The 12,758-nt window shown below is 54.8% G+C and overlaps 1 protein-coding gene across 3 annotated transcripts in view; it reads left to right on the forward strand.

Annotated features, from left to right (window-relative positions):
• Window positions 1-12,758, forward strand: part of ADAMTS7 (ADAM metallopeptidase with thrombospondin type 1 motif 7) — a 51,814-nt gene that overhangs the window by 14,769 nt on the left and 24,287 nt on the right. For all 3 annotated transcript variants that reach the window (XM_030015614.2, XM_030015615.2, XM_030015613.2), the window contains exons 9-16: window positions 1,585-1,729; window positions 1,894-1,986; window positions 2,930-3,075; window positions 5,503-5,672; window positions 5,894-6,027; window positions 8,030-8,150; window positions 8,714-8,958; window positions 12,558-12,699. In XM_030015614.2, the coding sequence (XP_029871474.1) occupies window positions 1,585-1,729; window positions 1,894-1,986; window positions 2,930-3,075; window positions 5,503-5,672; window positions 5,894-6,027; window positions 8,030-8,150; window positions 8,714-8,958; window positions 12,558-12,699 (1,196 nt within the window). The remainder of the gene's footprint in view (window positions 1-1,584; window positions 1,730-1,893; window positions 1,987-2,929; window positions 3,076-5,502; window positions 5,673-5,893; window positions 6,028-8,029; window positions 8,151-8,713; window positions 8,959-12,557; window positions 12,700-12,758) is intronic.

Here is a 12,758-nt window from a genome sequence, read left to right on the forward strand (position 1 = left end):
AGGAGCACCAGTATCATGCATGTAGCTCGTGCAGGAGCCCAGTGCTTAAGCCTGGACTTTCCCCAGTAAAGATATCATTCTTTCCATTTTTAAAGAAAATACTCTTTTAAAGTGTTTTCTACCAGGAGGTAAAGAAAATACCTCTGGAGGTGTGATGCAGTGACCTCTCTATGCCTGAAACAGGCTGCACCATGATACTGTGTCCAGCTGCCTAATCCATGCTTAATTCATCCCAGCTCAGCCCTGCATCACCCGCAGCGATCCTTCCCTCCCCGCCAGGCTGGGAGAGGCAGGATGCTCCCGCTGTTGTGGACTTGGGAACAAAGACTTTCAAGCCCCTGGGCTGCTGAAAGCAACCTGTTTACTGGTTTTTCCCATAGGGAAGCTGCTTATAAAAATATATACACATGGTATTTTAAGGGGCTGTCTCCAGCCAAGTGAGCTGTTTGCAGGTGTCCAGTATGGACCTCACTGCGGTGGGATGGAAAAGGGAGGAGAGCGTGCCAGTTCTGCTGGGCATCACCCTGTGGCTCTGCTGGCACCCTAAAGCAGGAGCTCTCCCGTGCTGCTGGCCCTTGTTTCTGTGTTGCTGGTTTGGGTTAAAAAGGAATCTTGTTTCAAGCTAATTTAGACCTGTTCCCAATCACAGCAAGCCGAAGTAATCTAATCTGCTGAGAAACCCTCGCAAGAGACTTTGCCTTGCTGGAAACAAGTTTGTTTAAATCAACACTGAAAGCTTAACTAGTGACAATTTCTTGTGTGTTTGTGAAGTATCATAGAAAAAGCGCTCAGAGCTGAGAGAGGCAGCCAGGAACGTCCCTCGTGGCTCCTGCAGCCTGGCTGCCTGCCACCGGCTGCCTTGATGGCTCAGTTTTAATATCTCTTTTCTAAAGACGGCCTGTCCAGCACAGTTTGAGCACTGTTTGTGGCAGCAAATACGAGAGTGAGTGCGTTTTGCTGCTGACAGTCTACTTTATTTCTATTAGCAGGGCATTGACACATGGGTTGTGCTGTCCACAGGGACATTTCTGGGGTCAGCGTGATGTACAAACGCGGGGACAGCATCTGTTTCTTGGCAATGAAATGTTTGTTCAATTAAACCCTTCACCTTGAATGGCGAAAGCAGGTCCCGGCTGAGGACTGAGCTGATGACCTGTTCACAAAGCAAAAATCCAAGGGATTATTCCCAGAGAAAGTGACGTTTCTGGCTTTCCGTAAGAGGGAGAGGGGCATCTCAGGGGGGAAGGGGGGAGTGTGCAAGGCACCGGCCCCGCAGCTGCACGGAGAAGCCGCTGCTGCCTTTGCCCCTCCGCCTTCCCCATAACCTGCCGTGCCGGGGGTCTGTGGGGTGATCGCTCTGGGAGTGGGCACCCATCCCGAAAAGCAGGTACCCACATGTGCCTGTCCGCCTGCTGGAGCGGCTCCAGGGTTGACTGGAGAGCCAGGGTCCTATTGGCTAGAAATGCTAATTCCTTCTCATCATGGTGGGACATTAATGAGCTGTTCTGTTCCTCCGTTAGCAGCTGCTGGAGCGTTATAGTGTGCTGGGCTGGTGGTGATGCCGCTCTGACCTCTGTTTTTCAGCCGGGGCTGGGGGCTGTGCTTGGATGACCCCCCTGCCCAGGAGGTGCTGGACTACCCCTTGGTGCCCCCGGGCGTCCTCTACGACGTGGGCCACCAGTGCCGGCTGCAGTATGGTGCCTACTCCACCTTCTGCGACGACATGGATGTAAGCCAGGGTCCCCCCTGATGTTACACGGGCTTGTGCAGCTCCGAGGGGCTGTCTGGGGGTGGGGGGGTTTGCACAGGGCGAGCCTCTCCCTGCAAGTCCAATTTGTGCCGATGGGTCAGCCGGTCCAGTAACTGAGTCCTGTGTAACCGTGTTTTCTGCAGAGTGTCTGCCACACGCTGTGGTGCACAGTAGGGAACACGTGCCACTCCAAGCTGGACGCTGCTGTTGACGGCACTGCATGCGGGGAGAACAAGGTAATGGGGAGCAGTCCCCTCCGTGGCTGCAGAGACTCCTTGTCCTGCACGCAGAGGAATTTCACAGGCTCCAGCACACAGGGATGGGGTCACCTCGCTGCCCTTGCTCTGCCCAAACACCCACTGCTGCCAGGGAGGGACTGCCTTCAGTGAAGCTGAAAATGCCTTAAGAAGGTGAAACACGCAGTTAATTACCATGGCAGGAGAGCACAAGGCTCTCCCTCTGTGGTAGTGGATGCTCGTCTCCGGGACCTGCCCCTCTGCAGGGGAGGCACCTCTCCCTGCTGTGGGGCAGAGAGGGTCCAGCAGCACCCACGGCAGCTTGGTGGGTGCTGCACCAAGCATGGGGTGTGGAGGGGACCAGCTGTCTGCAGCCAGCTCCAGTCACCCTTGCAAGGGTGATGCTGGCTCCTGTACCGCAGCAGCCCTGGGACGCAGCGTCGCTCTTCCAGAACATGGGTTTCCTGTCCAAGGTAGCATAATATAGAGTTATAAAAATACCTGTAGACATCTGTCCTTGCTAGGTTTAGTGTCCCCTCCCAAAGCCCTGGCCCCAGAGCACCGGGGATGACCTTGGGCTTAGCCATCACTCCCTGCGAAACCTCCCGCCGTGCCTTTGTCTGTGGCTATGCCTCGCTGGCTCTTTCCTCTGGGCTGAGATCGGGCCACGAATCCCCTTGCTCAGGTGGAGGTTTGGTTATGTTGCCTCAAGCAAATCCTCAAACAGCCCAGCATCTCTCAATGTCCCATTGCTTAGAGGTGCACCGGGCTGTGGCAGAGCCCAGCTGACCCCCAGGCTCCTCCGTGTGAGCGAAGCGTGGATTTTCACAGGGCAATATGGGTGCTGGGCTTCAGTGCTCCCTGCAGCCGGGCTGTGTGACTTGCCATCAATTATTGCATCCTTAAACCTCGTTTTCTCTTCTTCTGGACTGTCACTTTGCAGTGGTGCTTCAATGGCGAGTGCGTGCCCGTGGGTTACCGTCCCGACGCGATCGACGGTGGCTGGGGCTCCTGGAGCTCATGGGCTGCCTGCTCACGCAGCTGCGGTGCGGGCGTGCAGAGTGCAGAGAGGCAGTGCAGCAGCCCCACGTAAGTGAGCGCTTGCTCCTCCGGAGCTCATCCGGACCCTATTTAGGAGAGGAACCCAGCGCTTCTTTATCACCCTGTAAAGCTGGGGACCATCATCTGGCCAGTGCGGTCGTACCCCTGTCTGCGTCACACGGCAAAGCCATACCATTATGCAGTTATCAGTCTGAAAAATGTGTTTTTGAAACACTCGAGGGATTCATTTCACGGGGTTATCCAGCCGGCTGGGCAGCAGAAGCCTCTGGAAGGGCAGAGTTTGCTCTGTCTCCTTCCACGGATAAGTTGCTCCCGCTCTGTGCAGGCAGAGAGCAGTTGCAATATGACTCAAACAAAGAGCAAAGCCTCCACGCTTGTAGATGTAAAACATATCCGGTGTCCTTTAATGACAGAAAAGAAAAAATAGGTGTTCTTTGAGCCCGAGTCAGTCGTTTTGAAAAATCCAGCTGCTGTTTATCACCCCATTGCTTGCTGTGAGCAATTTCTGCTCTGCGCCCGGCCGGAGGCTGCCTCCTCCCAGCTTGCTGGTGCTGCAGCCAGCGCTGGCTCTCGTCGGGAAGCGTCCGGGCACTGGCGGAGGAGCAGCCTTGTCCATCCCATGATTTCTGGGCTCACCCATCTGCTCCCCAGATGTCCCCTTCATCACCCAACTGCTGTTGTATTAGATTCAGCCAAAGCCCCTGGCTTGCCCAGGTGTCAGAGCATCCTGGGACAGGGAGAGAAAAGGGCTTTGTGAGCAATGTTCCAGTGGCAGTCGCTTTTCAGAGGCTTGAGGAGCTCTGAAAGCTGCAGGAGCAGGCTCTCTAATGAGGCCAGATGTGCTTTCTGCCCAGCTTCTTCCTTGGGCGCGTTGTTTTTAGCACATGCTGTTGAGCTGTTTAAAGAAGCGCCGTGTAATCTCGGTCCCAGGTCAAGAGCTGGGTTTGTGTTTGACATGAGTTTTGTGGCAGAAGTGCAATTGTAGTTTATGGAGTGTTTTAAACACAGCTGTGGGCGGGCAGGAGAGCAAACACTGGGAAAGCAGCAGAATTTCCCCGGGCAGTTGTTTGCTTTGGCCACTGTAGGTAAATCTTCAGCTTTGCCTTTTGGATGGAGTGAACAAATGTGAGCACTGGGCAGTCCTCCTCCCGCAGGCATTTCCTCGGGGCAGGGTGTGTAAACACAACCCTAAAATAATAATTAACTTTATTGTCTTCAGCAAAGTGTGCCCGGACTTAACTGATCAGGGAAAAAGTAATTTTCATGAGGTCATGGGGATGTGGGCCATGGAGAGTGCGGTGACCAAAGGAAAAGGCAAGCATCAAGAGACGGTGGCAGTATTTTGAGGGTCTGTTGGCACCTGAGAAAAGCCTATCGTTGCTTTTAAAGTCCCTCTTACTTTAAAAAGTCCAGCAGCAGCTTTGCTGTTCCCTTGGGCAGTAGAGGAGCAGAGTCGGAAGCGTGTCCTGGGTGGGATGGAGAGCAGGTCCTCCGGAGCAGCTGCAGAACGGGCACCTGGCTAACCTGGCTCCTGGGAGCATTGGCATCTCGTCAGCCACAGTACCCAGGATGGTGAAGGAGATGTTTTACCCCAAGGGAAGGGTGCCTGGCTGCAGCTGCAGGAGGTGCAGGGGCTTCAGATGTGTACACTGGCAGTGATGCCTGACTTTAATAACTGCTTTTATAGCATCGTGCACTGGACTATAAAATTGGCCATATTTCCAACATTAAGGAGAGACTGTTGAGGGACAAGACCCAAGATGTAGCTAATCTGGCTTGAGAGCCGTCACTCAGCAAAAGCTGCCTTTGCTCCACAGTCTCACCCTGCGCGGTCCTGTAGCACAGCCCAGCAGCCACAGGAGTGGCAGGGAACTGCTCCAGGAGGGACTTGGAGAAAGACATGGGCTGTGGTCTCCACGCATTTCAAAAGCTTGCTCTGTGGAGTGGGGTGGATGTTCGGTTCGTAGCCAGCTTCCTTACGCGAATGTTGCAGCAGCGCTACATGTGAGTTACAACTGAGAGAGCTCCCCGTTGACTCCACGTGGATTCAGGCTTGACCCAACCTCATGAGATCAACCTTAGCAGCAGGTACAAACCCACCCTCCCTTAGCTGCAAATAAAAAGGGAATTTCCCCTTTTGTGTGGTAGGTCCTTATTTGATAGGACAGGGGTGATGGCTTTAAACTAAAAGAGAGTAGATTTAGATGAGATGTAAGGAAGAAGTTCTTCACTGTGAGGGTGGTGGGGCACTGGAACAGGTTGCCCGGAGAGGTTGTGGATGCCCCATCCCTGGAAGTGTTCAAGGCCACGTTGGATGGGGCTTTGGGCAACCTGGTCTAGTGGAAGGTGTCCCTGCCCATGGCAGGGGGGTTGAACTAGATGACCATTAAGGTCCCTTCCAACCCAAACCTTTCTGTGATTCTCTAATTTTTCCCTTTTCCCTCCCATGGACAGGCCAAAGTATGGGGGCAGGTACTGCCTGGGGGAGCGGAAGCGGTTCCGGATTTGCAACGTCAGGCCATGTCCCCCCGACAAGCCCTCCTTCCGTCAGGTCCAGTGCAGCCAGTTCAACCCCATGCTCTACAAAGGGAAACTCTACAGGTGGACGCCGGTGCCCAACAACAGTGAGTTGAAGGCAAAGCCTGCTGCCGGGTTTCTGCCTCCAGCCCCAATGAAAAACCTGAAACTCAGTCTTGCTAATGACTTGGTTTTGCTGTTCGTGTCTGTAAGATTTGCCTTGCAGCACGTTTATGCTGTATTTTAAATTATGGCTGGGCTTGCAGGGTTAATACATGTTTTCAGAAATGGTTACTTGGGTTTAGTTTCTGCCTGTTGGGTTCCCCAGTTAACCCCTGCGAGCTGCACTGCCGGCCGGAGGACGAATACTTTGCAGAAAAACTGCGGGACGCCGTCATTGACGGGACACCATGCTATGAGATGAACGCCAGCCGCGACATGTGCATCAACGGCATCTGCAAGGTGGGTCCCATGCCGGGGCCCTCTGGGGAGGGAGCCCAAGGACCCCCCGTGCCTGGGGAAATGCAGGCGGGTGCTGTGACCCATCCCGTAGGTGAACACCGTCCTCTCTCTCGCATGCACTGATGGGCTGAGCTTACTCCTTTTGTCATTCACCACTCAGAAAGCTTTCCTTATTTCCATGAGGTGTGTGGTACGGACATATTTCAGCCTCTGTGTGGGCCTCAAGGAAATAGAGCACAAACCCAAGGAAATGAAGCAAGAAAAGTTTCCCTTGAAAATAAGGTCAGGGATATGAAAGGGTGTGTAGAGAGGATGCCCAGACCAGCCCTGCACCCTGAGTGCAGCTGGTGCTGGTGGCCACAGGTCTGACCTGCAGAAAAATACTTCTCTCAGCACTGGGATTTGTCCTTCCTTCTGGGATGTTATTTTTCTTTCTTGGAAGCTCCTTACAAATGTGCCGCAACATGCGGTGGCATGGCTCTGGCTGCCGACCAGGGAGGGCATCTCCCAGCGTGGGAGACAGAGGAATCTGGTGGAGATGGCGCGGTCGGCGCTGTGGGAGGTGCTGGCATGGCCGGGGACGCTTTGTCGAGCTGTGCCCTGGGTCCTGCAGCTGCGTTTGGTGGCAGCAAGATGGTCCCTTCATTCACACCTTCCTTTTCCCTAGGGAAGCGGTCCTGAGGTTTTGGATAGAATAAGCACACCTGGAGGACATTGGATTTCTGTTAAATTAGGGAATGGGTGGCAATCTGAGCTGCTGTGGTACCATGGTCTGTGGTGCAGATTCCCACCATGGGACGTACTAAAGCCACACTGCCGCAAAGCTGACGGCCGCCTGTCACCAGGGACACAAGCAAGCAGGCAGGACACGGTCGGGTCTGCCGTAGTGTTGGATGAAGAAGCTCTCTGAAAGGCTTTTCGGAAAAATAGGCTTTTTGGAAAAAAGGCTTTTTGGACAGCACAAAGAGCAGCAGGAAAGAGGGAAAATAATCAGTCAATGAGTTTCCTTGCAGCCCCTTATATAAAAACCATTCGTGGAAACTTCTCCCTCTCACTGGCCGTGCTGCCAGCAGCAGCAGGCAGGGGCCGGGCGGCAACTGGAGGCTTTGAGAAGGTCCCGTTTGTTCCTGTAATAGGCTGTAAATTACTTCAAAGGCTGCAGCGTGCTGATACACAGGCACGGGCTGGAGGGAGGGCACAGGCGTCATGATTTTTACTTGGCACATACAACAGGGTGCGATCCAGCAGCTCGCGGCAGACGACAGCATGTTTAGCCAGAGCTCACTGCACACAAAACCCTCGTCGCCGCTGAGCCTGCTGCTGGCTGCGACACCGGAGTTAAACCTGGCTCACTACAGACTATCGCAGTAGTTAAAACAGTGGGTGCTTCTGCTGTAGGTGTGTGCCAGTGGTGCCTGGGCACCTCCTCGGGCAGCAAAGGCTGAAGGCTCCTCGCTGGCACAGGACCCAGCAGGACCCATTGGGGTCTTGGCTGCAGCTTTTATGGTACAAAATCACGGGGAAGTTCTTGCTCTGCACCCATCGAGTGATTTGGCACGAGGTCTAGAGAGAGTTTCAGCAGAACATAAAAGAGGTTTTGGGGAAGTGTTTTGAAACAGGACTAGCAGGGCCAAGGACCAGGGGGGTTTTCCAGCTCAGCCTGACACGTAACGTGTGCCGACAGGCTCTGCTGCCCAGGGACGTGGGTAGGAAAAGGTAAAAACGAGATGTGGGTCATGATCCTCGCTGCGTCTGAACAGGACAGCAAGACGGCGAGGATATGTTAGAGAAACCCATATTGCAGCCGATGTGGCTGTATCACCACCCATCCTGCAAAAGGACTCCAGCTCGTCCCTCTCTCCCATCCATGTTCCTTATTTCCCACCATTTAGGACCAAGGCTGGTCCTCCTCTCCCTCGTTCCTCCCGTGTCAGCGGCCGACGGCACGGTGCGAGGCTGGGGGCGTGCGGGGGCACGGGCGGCTGACGGGGCTGCCTTGCAGAACGTGGGCTGCGACTACGAGATCGACTCCAATGCGGTAGAGGACCGGTGCGGCGTCTGCCATGGAGACGGCTCCACCTGCCACACCGTCAAGAAGACCTTCGAGGACAGCGAGGGGCTGGGTAAGGGCGCTCGGCTCCCTCCCCAAAACACCAGGTGCCTGTTGCACTCGGAGCCAGGCTCGCTGCTGCTGCTCATTTGGAGTGTGGTTTTTAATCACGACTTGTCAATTTGGATGGGATAAGACCTGAGCGGCAGCGTGGGGAGACATGGCGTTGCCATTCCACTTCTTGCTCCTTGAAGAAAAATATTTCCTTGCTGCTCTTTGCGTCTAAAGGCCTGAAAACAAATCTGCGCAAGCTGGAGCCAGTTTGGAAAGGTTTAAGGGGATTTTGTGTGTTGACAAGGACACGTTGAAAGTGTGGTAAACGCTTTGCCAGCACCTGTGCGGGAAATGTCTCGGTCTGCGATGGGCTCTCCCAGCAGGGAACACAGCTGGGCTCAGTGCAAGGTGGGGTTTGGTGCCTGCTGGTGCCTTGCAGAGGTGTAAGGACTGGCAGGATGCTGGCACCCGAGGGACACCAGCACCCACCCAAGGGACACTGGCACCTGCCTGAGGGTGCAGATCGTCTCTGCCACATCTGTGATACCCCCCCCCAAGACCAATGCTCTGTTCCATTCCCAGGTTATGTTGATATTGGGATTATCCCCGTGGGAGCACGGGAGATCCGGATTGAAGAAGTCGCAGAAGCCGGGAATTTTTTGGCGCTGCGGAGCGAGGACCCGGAGAAGTATTTCCTGAACGGCGGCTGGACCATCCAGTGGAATGGGGACTACAGGGTGGCGGGGACCACCTTCACCTACAAGAGGACGGGGAACTGGGAGAACCTCACCTCACCGGGGCCCACTGTGGAGCCTGTGTGGATCCAGGTATGGTTTGGGATCTGCTGGTGGCCGGAGTGTGTGGCAGGGAGGATGGAGGGGACAGAGTCCCTGGCTTTCCTGCCTTCCCGTGAGGGCTGAGCTGCTGGTCCATCTGGGGGATTGGGGCCACATTTCTCTGGGAGCCAACAGCAGGAGCAGCCAAGCATGCCCTGCTGGCCGAAGGAGCGTGTTTCTAGCCCACGCTGCTTCCAGCTGAGCTTTGTCCCTTTTGCAGCATTCCTCAAAATATTTACACAGCGGAGAGAGCATGAGGAGAAAGAGCCTGTTTCCTGAGGCCTTTCCCATATCTTATCAAGTGCAGGGGAAGAGCCCGTGGTGCTTCTGGCAGGGCTGGAGCAGCCGGCGAATGCAGTGGGAGCTGGGAACCGTCGTAGTGGCAAAGGGTGGCCCACCGGCACTCCCTCGGCAGTGCCGTGCTCCCGCCGGTGCCGTCGTCCCCTCTGCACTGCCTGACGCCGTGGTGAGGAGCTCGGCCCGAGGGGTCCTGCTCCGTGGTCCAAACCTGGGTGGTGCTGCCCAGGGCACTGCAGGTCAGGCTCCACTTCCTCACAAAAGCCCTTGAAATGGAAGGTAAAAATCTAAAAGGATCGTTTGAAATCCTCTGAAACAACTAGAAATTTCAAGTTTTACTCTTTTTTGCATGTGGGAATTTCCATAAAGCTACTTCCCTCCCCAGAATAAGTTGTTGTTGTTCATCAGACTCCCGAGGCTTTGAGGAGGTGAGCCCCCTCAGGGAGCGGTGCAGGTCACGGCACCTGGGACCTGCTGCTCTGCCTGCTGGGTCTGGGCAGCAGAGGTTACAATGAGCCACATAGTCCAAAAAAAAAAAATTAAAAAAAAAAATGGCATTGCAGCAGTGTGTTTCCAGGATGGCAGAGTTGCGGACAGGAGGAGAGTATCTGCGCATCTCCTGCTCCCATCAGGCATTGCTTCCAGCAGACAGTGGGGGAGCAGACTTAGCAGATAATGAACTGCAGGGGTTATTTATTTCTACATGACCTGCTCACCCTAGTGGTCCTTTTTACCTCTGGGTTGGCAGGAAAGTCTTGGTCTTTGCCCCAATGATGGGAGCACAAAGTTGCTTCCCCAAGCCTGCTTGGCTGCCCAGGGACTGGTCCTGCTCCGAGCCCCCAGCCGCTGCCCCTGCTCCCCAAGAATCCCCTTCCTGAATTCAAATATTCTGCAAACACTTTTAAGATGAGCCCAACTTGACCATTGCTAATCCACTCCGCTGCAGCAGTGGCAGCTCTAGCACTTATCTGGAAATTGCCTTATTTTGCAAACCAATCCCACTCTATTCATTTTCACCTTGTTTCCATGGAAAGGAGTTGCCTGGGGGATTACTTTTCAGCATGGCTTTATATTTCAGTGAGCTTTGCACAGCTTTGCAGGAGTTATGACTGTCGGTGGGGAGGGTGGTGGGAAGGCAGTGTGGAGGGGGGGGAGCTCAGGGCCATCCTTGCCAGGCAGGTCCCTCAGGAGCTGCTCGCTGCTGCTGCTTCCCTGCCTGGCTCTGCAATTCCTTCCCCTGGGAATGGCCACCAGGACAGTCAGGAGTGAGGGATCTGCCAGTTAATGCAAAGCTGTCGGAAGCCAACATCCTCGTGCCTGTGAGGCCAAGCTTTCCCCGGAGAAGCCGGTGGGAATTGTCCCACGGGCAATGGCACAGCTAGCACCGGGCTTAAACTCCCCGTGGTGCAAAGTGTGCTCAGTTTTGATTGCTGCAGTTGGAAATCTGAACAATAGTGCCTCAAAGGATCCCACCACGTGCAGCGTGAAGATGGCTCTTCAAAATCAAGCAAACAGGGCATATGAATGGATTATGCTTGAGCCCTGGAGGTTTGCTTCATGGTCATGTTTGAACCTTATTTTTTCGCTTTTAACCACCACCTGATAACTGCAGAAAGCGATTGCCCCTCCCGGGTGTGCTGCCTTCATTAGCACAACCGGAGGAGGGAATAAGAGACTCCCGGGGGAGCTGCAGCTGTGGGGTAGGAGGGGAGAGGACTCCTTCGGGGTTGGAGTTTGCAGAGCCCAGATTTCCAGCTGATTTCCCCTTGGTTTTGCCTTCCCTTCCTTGCTGCCTTTCTTGGCACAAAGGCAGTGACCACCATGGAGGTATGTCCCACAGATCCCCAGGACCCCATTGGCCCCAGCAGTCACAGCTCAGCCCGATGCACTCTTCCCAAGCATCAACCCCTTTGTAGAGGCTTGCCCTGGAGCCCAGCCACATTGAGCAGCCAAAGTCTTTGCCTTTTGCATTTCTTTCAGCAGAGGCTCAGGATGAAATGTGAGCGAGATCCTGGGCTCATCTGCCACCAAGTGCTGTTGTTAATGGGAATGCTGGCGTGCTTGGCACCCGCAAATCATTTTCTGGGATTTGTAACCTAATTAAAACCTTTTGACAAAAATGTTTCAATATTCATGAAGAGGTTTTGGAAAGATGCCCTTGCTCCTGCCAAAGCTCCAAGAACAACAAAGCTTTGGCAATAATGGGAGCACTTAGGCTAAGAAAAACAAGGTTAAACTCCCAGCCTTTGCCAAGCACTGGTGTGGGAGGTGCTTTGGGCAGGATTTCTGTCAACCACAGGAGCCGCTTCGTGCATGTTGAGAGCAGCGGGAACCCATCTCAAGTGGGGAGCAATTAAGGAAATTCCTTCAGGCGCATGTCACCATCAGCCATTGCTGGCATTTGCTGCCGGCAGCTCCCTCCGACACGGTTGAGCCACTCGCCTGGTGCCGCCCAGGGCACACTGATGGCAAGTAGGAGGTGCAAACGGGGACCGACATGGGTAGCCAGCATCTTGAGCTGAGATGTGCTACGGTACTTCCCCAGGGCAATTGCTAGAGCAGTTGCAGCTCTCTAGGACATGCAGAGGCAAGGGGATTTGATTCCTCCTTTGTGGGGCTGGAGTCTTGCTGCTGTTCCCTTCCCTTCCTTCTGCCACCATCCCAAAGGACAGGCCGCTGTGACTAATGTTCACCTGAGTGTCCATCCGCCCAGGCCAGCCACCATCAGCCCAGCAGACGGGACTGGGAGCAGTCAGAGCCTCCCTCCAGCCATAACATCCCTTGCTGAGAGTTCAGGAAGAGTGATGGAGGGAGGCAGACGTTGCTCAGCACGCTCCCAACTGGTGGGAGCAAGCAGTGGATCTGTCCTTGTGGGAAGGGTCATTCCTGCCCCACATGCTGCAGACCCAGGGCTGGGCTGGGGCCAGTGGTGGCCCATGCAAAACCTCCTGGGGACGTCTGGCCATCTTGGACCCTTCACTGTGCTGAACCTTGAGAAGTCCTTGGATGGGGTTGCATTTGGCAGTGGAACTGGACAGGATTAACACGGGAATTAATAGCAGCTCCTCTGCTCCTACACTGCTTCAGCCATTTGCTAACCTCCTTGTCAAAATGGTCATGAGCTGCTGCTGGGGTACAGGTAATGCAGCCCTGGTATGAAGCAGGACAGAGAATCACATCCTTATGGCCGTGCTGGGCAGGTTGTTATCTCCTGAGAAGCCCCTGGGGTGCAATGGCAAGCCCTGACTGCTCCGCACTAACCACGTCCCTGACCATCTGTTGTCTCCCCACAGCTGCTGTTTCAGGAGACCAACCCCGGCGTGCGGTACCAGTACACCATCCAGCGCCCGGCGGACAGCGAGAACGAGATTGAGCAGGCAGAGTTCCTCTGGCGCTTCGGCTCCTGGACCACATGCACCGCCACGTGCGGGACCGGTGAGTCCAGCTCCTGCGGGACCCCGGGGCTCGGCCACCCGCGGTGGAGGAGCAGAGCA

The sequence above is a fragment of the Aquila chrysaetos genome, chromosome 5, assembly GCF_900496995.4.
Source record: "Aquila chrysaetos chrysaetos chromosome 5, bAquChr1.4, whole genome shotgun sequence".
Lineage (NCBI taxonomy): Eukaryota > Metazoa > Chordata > Aves > Accipitriformes > Accipitridae > Aquila > Aquila chrysaetos.